This window comes from Hypomesus nipponensis, chromosome 18 (assembly GCF_054491055.1).
Source record: "Hypomesus nipponensis isolate SF chromosome 18, ASM5449105v1, whole genome shotgun sequence".
Lineage (NCBI taxonomy): Eukaryota > Metazoa > Chordata > Actinopteri > Osmeriformes > Osmeridae > Hypomesus > Hypomesus nipponensis.
This window is the reverse complement of record NC_140378.1, coordinates 15,930,001-15,943,968: the sequence shown is the minus strand read 5'-3', so window position 1 is coordinate 15,943,968 and position 13,968 is coordinate 15,930,001. Positions and strand designations below refer to the sequence as shown.

Below are 13,968 nucleotides of genomic sequence, written 5' to 3'. Positions count from 1 at the left end.
GTGGGGTTTGACAGCGCGCAGCTACATGAGCTCTGAAAAAAGAGGGTACCCTGGCTCCGTCCGCGGACTTGCTGCAAGGCTAGATCCCCCTAGTGGAGAGAGATATATTGTTGGCCTACCAACCCAGTCAGCCATGGATAGTTTCCCATTGGCGGCGATTAGGTCTGTTTTTTCAGTCATCTTGTGAGGGTGTTTTTATCGAAGTCTGTACATTTGTGTTACAATAGTGTGAAAGAGCACATTTTATATTAAAAAGTAAAAAGCTAGGCGAAGATACTCCTCCTCAGAACAGGTGAGTTCTTCTACCTCTCAGATATAACTCCACAGGTGAACCACCTCAGGAAGGGACTCGCCAGCAATAGGCTGAAGTTGTCAAACTGTTTTTTCATGTATTCATGTATTCACTGTATATTGATACCGGTAATCTATTTCATGCTAATAGATGTATAAATAATAAAATGAAATAATGTAATTTCGGAGATATTTGCTCTTTCTTTTCATGTGATAATTAACCAATGAGATACGCTGATGAGATGGATATGTGTGACCTGTGCATACATTTAAGCGTGCAAGTGTCAATAAAGATTCAGTCTTATTTTTTTACAGCAAAGCTGATTTCTCACTCTGTGGTTCATTACCATTGTTTTGGAAAAGACGCCGCGCTATTTAGACATTATGACGTCATGGGACATAAAGGGATTGTGACGCACTTTACCAAATGATATAAAAACGACTTGCAAAATCAAACCTGTCAGTGATGAAAGAAATGTTCATCACAAGGCAAAGGAGTCGTTTGAAAGAGTTTGCCATTCTTACTGAACCATGGATGAAATCCCAAAACAGGAAAGACTACATGAACGGAGGCCTAAACAGAAGGTAAGTAAGTGGGTTAAACCTTGAGGGTTTAGGTTGGTTGAGGGGGCAGTTCTATGGGCGTATGTGAAGCCCTCTGTGACATGCTTGCGTGTTAACAGGGCTATACAAATACATTTGATTTGATTTGGTTATTTATCTAGTAGCTAAAACGATGAAAACACACAAAAATGTTTGATTCTTCAGATTCTTTAGAATTTCATTTCTGTGAGTTGAACTGTTGTGTTTAACAATGTGACTTAACTTGGATACATAGTGTAGATGTAGTTATATTTCATATTTCCAAGTCATTAACTTGGATACATAGTGTAGATCCGAGACAGAGAGGTGCCTTGAACAGAAATTATTTTGACTTTTGATATGACTTGGAAATATGAAATATAACTTTTGAAATGACTTGGAAATATGAAATATAGTTATATTTCATATTTACAAGTCACATCAAAAGTTAAAATAATTTCTGTTCAAGGCACCTCTCTGTTTCTCTCTCTCTCTCGCTGTCTCTCTCTCTGTCTCTGTCTGTCTCTCTCGCTCTCTCTCTTTCGCTGTCGCTCTCTCTGTCACCACCTACTCCCCTCAACTCAATCTACCTCCATGTTTCCAACAACTCTGATAACTTTCTCTGTTACTTTGCCTTGCTAAAGCGTTTGTCTTGCCTGCAGATCAGGGTTACAAGTGTGAAGATGCCTCCCATGTACCAGAGCAGCTACCGTGAGTAATCGGTTTATGAAAGTATCAAAAGTACAACATTCATGATTGAATTATCACTTTCTATCAAGAGAGAGGGATCCACCAATCACACTGTGACAATCCTCGACATGTAGGTGTTCTTCCACCAGTCAAAATCCGATCCCGCCCAGAGGAACCAATGACGCTGGACGAAATTCCAGTGTCAGAGGCCATGATGTCCCACCCGTGAGTGTCCCTGTTAACGTCCCCTTTAGGCTACTGCTCTGTTGAACACAATGTTAAGATGTGTCCGTTAGTTGTCATTGTACTGTAGAGAGTCAGTAACACATCTGTTCTTGTTCTTGTTACAGTCAGTGGAGACTGGTCGAAAAGGTCCTGTTGAGAAAGGTAGATGAAATCTTTAGTTTCTAACTCAAAATACTTTTTTACTCAGCTTGACAATAACTATGTGTATCTGTACTGCGATTGAACTTTCTCCCCTTTTTTCACTCTGCCTGTTTTCTCTCTTCTCTCTCCATCCTTTTCTGTCTCTTCCCCCTCTCACCCTCTCTCTCTCTCTCTCTCTCTCTCTCTCTCTCTCTCTCTCTCTCTCTCTCTTAGAACAAGAGTATCGCTGAGCTGCAGAAGCGCTCAGAGGAAATGATGGAGTGGGTTCTCCAGGTGGCCAATGATGGGGTTCTGCCTGCCATGGCCCTTTACCAGGTCCTTCACCTCCACCAAGACCCTCTGTCTTCCGCTACCTCCTACAGCAGCGGCATCTCCACAAGGAACAGGTCTTCTTCGTCTCCTCCTTTGTCCAAGGACCGGGCCTCTTCTCAGGGCTCAGCCCAGCCTGATGTCCCCGAGGGGATCATCTCAGAGAAGTGCCACTCCCGGCTTGAAAGCGAGCTGGGATCCAGGCCACAGGACAGGCTATCGAGCGAGATGCCTCCGACACCCCTTCACCCCAGTAGGTCCACAGAGGAGGATATCCTTGCCACGGCATCCCTCACTGTGGCAGAGGTCATCGCCATGTTGAAGGGAGTGATGGCGAGAGACAGGGAAGAGGCGAAGCTGTCTGCCATTGTAGAGGAGCTCTGTGACTCGGCCATGGACAAGGTGATGGACGAGTTGGTGCTTCACCACCCGGGCAGCTCCTTGTCTGAATTCTATTCGACAAGTATTTCTGAGGACCTGATCCTGAACACCTGGCAGGACGCCAAGGAGAAGATCCAGGTCCTCGCCGACATCCACATGGACGCCGTCAACGAGCAGATGCCCCCGCGGCCCCTGTTGTCTGCCAACAGCAACACGTCAGAGGTCGTCTTCCACAGGGAGAAAAAGGAGGCTGAGAAGATGGCGTCGTTCTTCATTGGCAGTGTGGCGGAGGCCCAGGAGATGGAAAAGGCTATGACATCGCCCTGGCCCAGCTGTGTGACAGCGGTATCGACCGGCTCAGGCCGCAGCTCGGTCAGCAGCATTGGACTCGTCAGATGTCATAGCGAGCCTCACAACCCCTCCACCCAGATGGACAGCCTCTCTAGCATCCTGTTCCACCACGCCCTCTTCCAGAGACAGGGCGTTTTCACCACAGAGGAGAAGCTGGAGCTGGTGAGGGTGGTGGGGGGCATCCTCCAGGGGATAGTGGCCAGAGAAAGACGCTCTTCCCTGAACCAGCCCCAAGACGCCGACACGGCCTCCCTGCCCCAGAACATCTCCAGTGCCTGCAACATCATCCACCTCGTCCTGGAGAACTTCAGCGCAGCAGCGGAGATGATTACAGAAGGAGAGGTGGACTTCCTGCAGCCACGCGGTAATGACTTCACCCTGTTAGTGGAGTGCGTGAGCGAGTCCCTGCTCAGCAAGGTTACAGAGGAGGTGAAGGCCCTACAGAGGAGGAACCAGGGGGTCAGCAGCGGGAGGAGCAGCAGGAGGAGCCGCAGCCAGGAAGAGCTACTGGGGAACTGGGTCAAGGGAAAGGAGGAGAAGGAGGCCTGCACAGTCTCCTGTCAGGAAAGCTTCCTTTTCAGCACCCAGCAGGAGGAGAGGAGATCAGAGGAGGTGTGCTGCTCGGCTAGCGACGAGGAGGAGGAAGAGGAGCAGCAGAAGGAGGAGGCCAGGTCAGCCTCCAGTAGCCCTAGCCCCAAGAGCCCTAGCCCCAGGGGCCTTAGCCCCAGGAGCCCTAGCCCCAGGATCAAGGCAAACAGCCACAACCTCAACCTGACGGCTCACAAAATGCTGGACACTGTCATGCGGATGGCCTACTCCACCAGATCAGTCTCCAATGATGAAGACTGCGAAAATGACAAAGGAGGCTCCTCCGTTGGGTTGTTGGACCAGGCTGAGTACGACCTGGGCCGCCTGCTGGCCTCTCACAACATGTGTACCAGGATGTTGCAGGTGAGGATCCAGAGCTTCTCCACGGAGCTGATCGACCGCCTCTATGAGCTGCTCCTGGACACGCAGGTGGGACGACTCCCCTCGACAGGCCGCTGCCGCTCCAAGACCAACGTCCAGAACCCGGAGGCCAAGCAGCACCTGGACTGGGAGCTCTTCACTCCGATGCTGTACAATTTCATCCACTTGGCTTTCAAGAAACTGATGGAGAACTTCCTTGGCCTGACCAACTCGCTTCCGGACGAATGTGTCCTGGTGAACGACCACCTCGAATGGATGTGTAAGAAGGACAGGACCTCCATCAAGGATGTATCTTGGGAGAGTAACGACAGCAGTGACAGCGACAACAGCAGCAACCGCACGTCTCTGGAAGGGTCCCATTGCGTGATGCCGGGCCCCAGCCGAGGGACTGTGGGTAGGAACCGGCCATCTTCCTCTGCCAGCCAGGACCAGAGGAGGGCGCTAGAGGCCATTTCTGAGGTTTTGACCCTCAAACTGGGAGGGGTCCTTAAGTGCTCCTGCAATGACCCAGAAAAAGTGATGGCCATTGTCAACAAAGGTAGAGAAATCTTTTACTCAATTCAATATATTGACCCCAAAGGGAATTTTCAGGTGTTCAGGTAGCCTAACTAGTAACACTGAGCACACTGTTACAGAATAAGTACAAATGATAGACTGCATTAAATGGAATGCTCTTTAGAAATAGAATGTCTCACCATGTCGCCATATTGCTGTTATTAAATGGATGTGTTTTACATGTTACAAAAAATCCTCCTTGTGAAATTTTCCTTAACCTTTTGAGGATAAGACCTCTGGAGTCTATAACTTTGCCATATAATACAGAGTTGTAAGTGCTACAGTAACGCTGTAGGTATAGTTAAGAACTATAATATGAATAGTGTTTTAACAAAAATGTATAGGTAATAGCTATAGTAATACAAGGATACTTCATAGTGTGCGTGTGTTTTTTTTTGTGCCAGGCCTTGATGCTGAGTTCATGGCCAGGATCGCTGACCTTTGCAGGTCCTCCTCTGAAGCCACAACAGGAAGTCTCAACCCAGAGTTGAGTTCGAGTTTCACTAACCTCGAAGTAGGCCAGTTTGAGAGGGCCGATATTGTCCCCGACAACGACAATGTCGACCATGTTTGTGAATTCTATGAAGAGGAAGACGTGTCAGATAGTCTGACCGAAGGCATCAACATCGCCAGGCAAATCAATACCATGGGGGATGGGAAAGATGATGGAGCTTCTGGTCTCCCTGAAGTGGTCCAGGTGCTTCCCTGGTTGCCCCCGAGACCCCCTGAGACCCCCTCCCTGCAGACTTTGGAGATTCGCATCCAGGAGAAGGTCTTGAAGCCCTCTGGGCCCAGTGCCCTGCACCACCAGACCCTGCGGGACCTGCTGCATGGTCTTCTGGTCCGCCTGGCCCTCCAGGAGTCCCCCTCGACCTCTAGCTCCCTCACCTTCTCGCAGATAGAGGCAACTCTCCTCCAGGAAGTGGGCTGGATTCTCAAGACCCAAGATGGGATCAGCCTCGTCCTGGAGCACCTGCCTCAGAGCCCTTTCTACAGCGGCACAGACGCCCTGGACGCCATGTTGGAGGCGGCTTATGCTAAGCTGTCCCCCAGCGCTAACAGCAGCAGAGCCCTGCTCCGCTCCGCTTGCCATGGAGAAGCTGGAGCCATTTGTGGCCTGGCTGAGACCATCGCCAAGGTCATCTCCCGCCACGCCGAGGCCTGGCGCGCTCCTGCCGTGTCCGATCTTAGCGTCCATTTTGAGAAGGAGAATGCTGTGAACTCTGCTGGCTTGGAAAAGGCCGGTGGAAGCTCCAGCTCCCTGTGTGAGGATGTGAGGCTACATGACGGACCTGAGATGGAGTCTTCTGGCTTGGGAAAGGCCAGTGAGACCCATATGGAGACTAAAGCAGATGGAAAGGTCAAGAAGACATGTGACAAATTTGGTTTGGTAAAGGCCAGAGAGTGTCCCTTCTCGTCCAGATCACCAGAAGAGCTGAGGATCTCCAGGAAGCAGAGAGAGAGAGCTGCAGACCCAGGCTTGGTAAAGGCCTGGGAGAAGATGGACAGGTCATCTGAGGAGACCTCCTCCCCACAGTCCTGCCACTCCTCCTCCAACTCAATGTTATCCCCCTCTGTGCCCTCTCAAACTTTCAACAGGTCTTCCATCTTCAATTCTGATCTGGGCCGTCTTGGAAAGAAAAAACTCTCCAGCCTCCAAAGATGGTTCACATTGGTAAGATGAAAATAACTCCACAAACACTGGCACTGGGTAGAACTGACCTTAACTGAGTCAAGGATAAGATGGGTTACAAGTAAGCATGTGTAGAATACATTATGTATGAGTTGTAAACAGTAGATGTAATTATTTCGCAGACTCAAATCCACACACGAAGGATTTGAACCTCTGACAGTTACAGTTAATGTAGTTATGTCCTATCAACATAATGTAAAACATTTAAGAATTTAAAGGAATTATGTTTGTCTTTTCTCTCCCTTCCACCCCAGATGAGAAAGAAGACCAAGGCTGGTAGTGGAAAAGAGAAAAAACTAAAGACAGTTACTCCTCTCAACGGTGAAAGTGAGATTATGAATGGATATTTGTTCATTTAGGCTTTAGTTGGCTCTCCCATCATTTCACACACACACACACACACACACACTCACACACACACACACACACACACACACACACACTCGTTGCAAGTAAATAGACAGTGCTGAAGGTGTGTGTGATGTTATGTCCTGTTGTGTGATGGTTTTCCATGTCCAGGCCCAGATCTTGCAGAGTCCTCCATCCCAGGAGAAGAGGAACAGAAGCAGAAGAAGAAGAAGAAGTCTATTAAAGGCTTCTTCCGCAGGATCTCTGGAGCTCTCTCCAAGGTGTTCTGCTGTAGCTGCATGACTCACCAGTAGATGGAGCTGCCTGCTTACTGACCTGACTGCAGCGAGGACCTGTCACTTCCCAGTCTGATCACTTTTTATATCACTTTTGATCTTTTGTTCATGAATAAAAAACAAACAAAAAAACATTGGCATTTTGTTTAATACCTCCCTTGTAATCGCTAAGCTGTTTGTGTTTAGGTTTGTGACATCTCCATATCAGGACTGCAGCCACACAGAGGATACTTATTGTGGCACAGTACACAGCCACTTTACTTCAGTTTAAGACTGAGATAAAACACTAGCATTTAGTAAGTAAGGAGGGTGCTTATTCTGTTATCAAATAGGAAGGTGAGGAAGAGGGGAAGAGGGGCGAAGGGGGGGGGGGGGGAGGAGGCGGGGGAGGAGGGGGGGGAGGAGGAGGAGTTGAGAGCAGAAGGAAAAAAGTGCCTGGCAGAATGAGGGATGAGGGGAGGGCAGAGGGAGTGGAAGAAGGGGAGAAACGTTGGAGTGTTCACACACCATCAATCAATATCTGTCACCAGGGAATCATGAATGTAATCACAAAGGTGAAGAAACGTTTGAATAATGTCACAAATTACAATTTAATTAACATATCCATGAGGATAAATATACATTTGTCCCAATGTCCTCATGTATGCTTCATAAAAGAACATTGATAACAGATAACCTTATGAGAACTGGGACTTGGGCAATAGAATAGCTGATCACTGTGCCGCTCGCTGAGCAGTGCTCCAGACGTCTGCGTGGTGCGATGATGTCATACTGTTTCTGAAGCTGTGCTGTCAGCATTGGACCTGATGACCAAGTTCTCCTGGTCTTCTACCTTGCCTCTGCTCTCTCTCTTCTCCTTGTTTTCCTTGTTCCCCTGGCTCTCCATGTTCTCCTGGCTCTCCTTGTTCTCCTGGCTCTCCTTGTTCCCCTGGCTCTCCTTGTTCCCATGGTTCTCCGGGTTCCCTTGGTCCTCCTGTGGTCTGGCAGGTTGCATCTCCAGCTGTGTGCTGTACTGGGCCAGGGTGGCATACAGGAACTGGTACTGCTCAGTAGTCTGGACCATACCACCTCTAGGGAGGAGGAGGGGTGGCAAAGAGGAGGTGAAATGTGAGGAAGAGTGGGGACAGTTTTTGCTAACGAAGGGAGAGTGATGGGTTGGGGTGGTGGGGTGTGGAGAGGGGGTAGTGTGCTTACCTGTCCAGACGTAGACTGCATACTATTCTTAGTATGTCCACCTGCCTGGTGTGTCGAAGCTGTTGACAACCGATACAGCTGGCGATGAAGCAGCCTGTTCTACCAATGCCTGCACTGGAGATGCAGGAGACCCCAACAGGTTAACATGCACACAGACATGCGCACACACAGATGTATACCCTGAACAGGGCCTTACCTGCAGTGGACGATGATTGGTCCAGGGCTGTGTGGGAGGGACTTTTTGTTGTCCTCCACCTCCTCCACCAATTGCAGCAGAGGGGCTGAACATTCTGGGGTCTGTTGGTCAGGCCAGGTAGAGTACCAGTAATGCCTTACCTCACGAGACTCTGTTCCCAGCTATACACACACACACACACACACACATTTATGTACAACAGTAATAAATGCACTACATGCAGATGAATGAATACATGAATTCATGAGTTACATGTGGACATACACAAACAGCTACAATGTAAAGGAGTGTTCACCTGGAGTGTTAATTCTCTAACAGTGTAGCCAACACATTCCGTCACAGAAGTCACACAGAGGTCAAACCTGCCATAGGAGCCCTTCTGGTGAGGCCAGTACAGCTCACACTTCTGAAACACACACACACACACACACACCTGAGCCTTTGAAAGATGTGTACATAAGACATCAGAGCTTTGCAAAGAGACCACTAAACATGGTAGTGCAGGGTGGAGAAATTTGAATTTAGAGGAAGATAGAGGAGGGTGAGGTGAAAAGAGAGATAGAGGAGGTGGGACTGAGGTGAAGGGAGGGGTCATTGAGAACCTTGGGTAGAAATTTAGATTTTGGGAGGTGACCCCTGTGACCTCTAACCTCGTTCTTCTCCTTCAGCTTGGTGATCATGACGATGATGGCCGATTGCTCCTGCCACACCATCTCCCAGAAGTCCTGAACTGTGTTGGCCATGGGGCCCTGTGTAGCAATGTAGGCTCTGTGAATGCCTTCATAACCCTGCATAGAGTACAACGACCTGTTATAACCCTCACATAAGACATATAACATGGCATAAGGCATAGCATTAATTCAGATGTGTCATAACCATGGCTAGAGACATTAACCTTTTTGTAACAACACCATATTATATGTTGTGCATCCCTGTGTACCCGTGAGTCAGGGACGTGTCATTTCCCCCTAAGTTTCCTGTGGGTTTGCTGGTTTGTCAGGACGCCCACACAAAACTTCCTTCTCAGGCAGCGCTGCATACCACCTCACAAACATACCACGTGTTTTTGACCAGTTTACTTACTGCTCTGCTTTTCACAGAGTCATGTGCAATTTCCATTTGGCTTTAAATTAACTGAAAAAGGCCAGTGATTTCAGTTTGTCCTCAAAAGACCTCCACATCTAGTTTAGTGTCCCGACAAAGCCTGCGGCTGGCCCTGGGTGACGCTGACCTTGATGTAGTTAGCATTGATGTACCCCTCGTTCTCTTTCTCCTCTGCTGAATGGCTACGCAGAGTCACACGAGTCTCAGGATCTGATCAACACACACACACACACATACAGTTTTGAAACAGTGTCAACAGTACTGCATGTGAAAAGTGTAAGCACAGTTGCATGTGTGGAGTGTGGTACAGTTGGCTGGGTGCAGGAGTGACTGACTGGGCAGAATGCTTTTGTATCTGTCCTTTAGCGCTCGTCCCGGGATGTCCAACTCTGTAGGGTTGACAAAGTTGGGAGGAATCTTCTGTTGGAAAGAACACATAGCGTAGCTTCAAGGGACAAGTGAATACTCTCTTGTTCAGGTTAGCTTTTGAATAATCTCTGTCTTTGGTCTATTGATCATTTTGTATCTGTTTTTATTTATTTATTATTAGACTTTTATGTTATATTGACAATATACATTGTAAAGCACTTTGTGACCCTGTCTGTGAAAAGCGCTCTATAAATAAACTTTACTTACTTACTTACTTCAAAAGGATGGTAATGTACATTTACAGTTAGTCATTTAGCAGACGCTCTTATCCAGAGTGACTTACAGTAAGTACAGGGACATTCTGCCCAAGGCAATTAGGGTGAAGGGTTTTGCCCAAGGACACAATGTCATTTGGCACGGCCGGGAGTTTAACCGGCAACCTTCTGATTAATAGCCCAATTCCCTAACCGCTCAGCCATCTGACCCTAATATAGGCTCTGGGCACACCTTATTATTACAGCATGGATGCGTGTGTTGTTACCATGCATATAGACTAATGCCATTGTCCTTATTCAGCTAAATGTGCTGTATATCCCTACGTCCCAGTTAGAACAATGTGCGTGTGTGTCTGTGAATGTGTGCGTACCTGGTACTCTGTATTGAGTGTGTGTGTGACGGTGGCAGCATGCTGTAGCAGGGTGTGTGTGAGGGGCCTGGAGGATGTTTGGAGCAGGCGCAGGAGGGTCTCTCTGGGGGTAGAGATGGAACACAGTGGCTCCACCGTTGCCAGGCTGCTCACATCCAAAACCAAAGACACATTGGAGCCACGCCTTGACACCGTGGGAGAGAAGAAAGCCATGCATCACGACATGTTACGATGCTCTCGTGCTGCATCATATAGTGAATAACACTGTACTAACAGCACAGTCAATATAGACTCAATGGGAGGTTTCTTTCTCAAGGGACTTTCTGGAAACAGATCGGTTGGCTTACCTCTCCTGGAGACGGATGGGTCTCCTGGGAGAACTCACAGCAATGCAGGTAGCTGATTGGTCATCCTCTGCGGTTGGGGTGGGACGTTCTGCTGGATCACTCATGATTGGTCAAAAGTACTGGTGATTTGGTTGGGGGGATTACTTCACCCACGGTCTTCCCAGCAACTGTGTGAAGGAGTTATTGACTTTAGGTAACAATCTGTCTGTGAGAGAGAGCAAAAACAGAGCGAAACAGAGTGGTAGAGAGAGAAAGAAAGTGAAACAGAGTCACCATAGAGTCTGTTTATAATTAAATTATCCAAACAAGACTGTGCAGTCAGTATCTTCCCATGGCAACAACTATAGCCTACACACCTCAACTGCAACGGCAGTTGTTGACACTTCCTGGAATGGTTGTGAAATACGGAGAGCGAGCTTGTCTTCTCTTACTCAAGAGCAGCAAAGATCTCACATCCCCTGAAACTTAGACGTGACATTACTGTAACAACCCCTACAGCACCTGACGTCTGTGCTCTCCACTTCACTCCTCTCTGTCACTCCCTCTCCTCTTCTACTTTCTTCCCTTCCCTTCCCTTCCCTTCCCATGCCCTGCCCTGCCCTGCCCTGCCCTGCCCTGCCCTGCCCTGCCCTGCCCTGCCCTGCCCTGCCCTGCCCTGCCCTGCCCTGCCCTGCCCTGCCCTGCCCTCGTTTAACCCATTCACCTCGAACCTGCGTACCTGTCCCTGGTTTTCCTCCTCCTTCACCACCTGTCGCAAGCTCCAGATGAAGCGAAATATCAGCTGCTTACATGGAGCAGGACGAACCCAGAGAGAGACCAATACATTAAGACAAAGGTTGTACAAGAGAAAAGGTAGGTACTAGACAGAGAGAGGGTGAACGCAGAAGTGACAGAGAAAGAAGATAGAATTGAAAGAGGGTGGGAGAGAAAGCATGAGATAGTGCGTGAGAGTGAGAGATAGAAAGAGAGAGAGCGAGAGAAAGAGAGAGAGCGAGAGAGAGCGGGAGAGAGAGAGAGATAGAAAGAGAGAGAGCGAGAGAAAGAGAGAGAGAAAGCAAGAGCAGGCATGTAGTTTGTTTTAGCACGGCGTTTCCGTGTGTCGTAGCTGCCTCCTCTTCAGCCTTAGGAACACAAGTCTAAACCTGAGTCCAAATATATGAGACCGTCGAGGGAGAGAGAGAGAAAAGGGGGGAGCAGAAAGAAAGTGAGAGGCCCAGAGGCGTATGGTGGAGAGGGAACGTGGAGAGCTGCTGGCTGTTTGGGAGGAAGACAAACTAGTCTCAATCTCTTTTACTCCATCCCTCCCTCTCTCTCTCTCAAGCTCTCTCTCTCTGTCTCGGTGTCTCTCCAGTCAAGGCTGAAGCATGTTCACAGACATACCAATGGTTAATCATGAATCATTCATGAGGCTCGTTGTAAAATACACTGCAGGCTACTTTAATTCCAGTCATTAAAGGTAATATATTCAAAGTTGTGAATAGTAGCTCTAGATAGTAACCCTTATTTAAAACATATATACAGCATAGCATCTATGATATCAAACATTTCTTTGTGACAGATTAATGTCAGACTAACAACAAAAATATTCACAATACAAGGAACCAATGAAAAAAAAAACATTGCTCCATTGTACAACGCAATTGCAGAATACTTAAGTAACAGTATGGGAATTTAATTTAACTTAGTTGAGTGCTTACAGTCATTCGAAGAAGATTTGACTATTGCAGTGCTGCCTCAGTCTAAACTACACACACATAAAACACACACACTGTTTCCTAGTCCATCCTGCCATGCTGTTGTAAGGTGGAGAGCTTGTTGAGATATGAGAACCGTTGAATCGTTGAGTTTTTTGTTCTTTGACTTTTACTCCACCACTTCCTCTCTACCCACCCACTCACTCACTCACTCACTCACACACACTCACTCACACACAAACACACACACAAAAACAGAAACTGTCTCAAAGACACACACACACACATACTGTATTTATACTCATAGTGTGCAGAGCGATGGCTTGACCCCCACCTGTACATGTGCACACGAGTGCAGGTGCAGATGCATGCACACTGTGTGTATACAGAGTGTCACTCATCACTGAAGGTTTCCAATGGTTTTTGGTCATCAGGCAATCATCTAAAGGAACATGTTGAAGCAAGTCACTTCCTGTCTTTTGCAATGCTCACTTCCTGCTTTTAGCAGACACTGGGATGAGAAACAAATCAGACACAGGAGTGACAGAAGGCTGGGATTATTGGAAAATATTGGAATAACTCAAAATAAGACATACATCGATGTAATCAACTTCACACTAGTTAATTCACTAGATTAATCAGATTTGTTATTATTTATCTTTTGGGGCTTGACTATTAATGGCAGCGTCCGTATTCCCTGTGTCTCCATGACAACTACCCTGCAACTGGCTTTTCTACACAGTATAAAAACTAAGTACTTACGAAGCATCAAAGTACCTTAAAGTATGAACAAAGCACCTCTCAAACGGTGTGCATTTTCATTCCTTTTGACGTGAGTTTTATTGACTGCAGTTGAAAGTTACTCAATCAAATCAAAGTTCATGCTGCTCTCATGAACGGTCACGAAGAAAGCTGTCACCTTGAAGAGGATGCCCGGCGTATCTGCCAACAAGCTGGCTGTGCCCATCTGCAACAGGCCCACCATCCTTCATCTCCAGAGAGCCACGGTGGAGAAGTCTGGAGCTCTCATCAAGATCAAGAAACCGGCAACTATGACCCCAGATCGCCTCTGTTCATCCCGGTTTAATGGAGGGTTGACTGAAGACCTACCAGTCCCTTAGAGATGCCTGCCCCAGTGGTGTCCCTATCCCCTATGGAGAGACAGAAAAGGCTGTGGAAGATGCCATGGAGGAGAAGCTCTTCTCTCAGGTTCAGGACCATGGTGATCCAGAGGGAAGTTGTGTCCGGGGAGTGGTCCTCAAGCCCAATCCCCATGGAGGGGAGTGTCTGTAGTTAAACGAAAAGATGGTGGAGCAGTTCTAGAACTTGTCATTGCTTAAATTTTTGAAGTGCCGTTTCCATGCCATTCAATGCACAGCTGACATAAGAGGTTGGTTTTACTGTCTGTCACCTCATTTGACTCTCAAAGATGAAGCGTTTCTTCCTTTTTGGAATACCCTAATTGGCCAGCAGGTGGTGGTGTTAGACTGTATCCAGAATGGACTGTGGTGTTGGCAGTGTTCTCACCATCATGTGGGGCGCTATCATGCTAACCCAAACCAGTGG

The 13,968-nt window shown here is 47.8% G+C and overlaps 2 protein-coding genes across 4 annotated transcripts; one reads left to right on the top strand and one right to left on the bottom strand.

The window, feature by feature from the left end:
* Positions 1-711: 711 nt before the first annotated feature.
* LOC146252395 (uncharacterized) lies at positions 712-6,965 on the top strand. Its single transcript, XM_084679103.1, has 8 exons — positions 712-876; positions 1,536-1,584; positions 1,698-1,788; positions 1,914-1,950; positions 2,164-4,498; positions 4,920-6,190; positions 6,463-6,535; positions 6,728-6,965. The coding sequence occupies exons 1-8, from the start codon at positions 823-825 to the stop codon at positions 6,868-6,870; spliced, it is 4,053 nt and encodes a 1,350-aa protein (XP_084535229.1). The 5' UTR covers positions 712-822; the 3' UTR covers positions 6,871-6,965.
* A 467-nt stretch (positions 6,966-7,432) lies between these two features.
* On the bottom strand, positions 7,433-11,643 carry LOC146252394 (tyrosine-protein phosphatase non-receptor type 7-like). Of its 3 annotated transcripts, none has more exons than XM_084681065.1 (10): positions 11,427-11,643; positions 10,709-10,913; positions 10,362-10,545; positions 9,682-9,766; positions 9,474-9,556; positions 8,893-9,030; positions 8,538-8,648; positions 8,243-8,403; positions 8,047-8,160; positions 7,433-7,922 (listed from the first exon to the last, which is right to left on the bottom strand). In XM_084681065.1, exons 2-10 carry the CDS (start codon positions 10,810-10,812, stop codon positions 7,619-7,621), a joined length of 1,284 nt encoding a protein of 427 aa, XP_084537191.1. In that variant the 5' UTR covers positions 10,813-10,913; positions 11,427-11,643; the 3' UTR covers positions 7,433-7,618. The 3 variants fall into 3 exon arrangements, with proteins under 3 accessions (XP_084537191.1, XP_084537193.1, XP_084537192.1); XM_084681067.1 differs by having other exon boundaries at positions 10,709-10,875; XM_084681066.1 differs by lacking the exon at positions 11,427-11,643 and adding an exon at positions 11,065-11,199.
* Between the last annotated feature and the right edge of the window lie 2,325 nt (positions 11,644-13,968).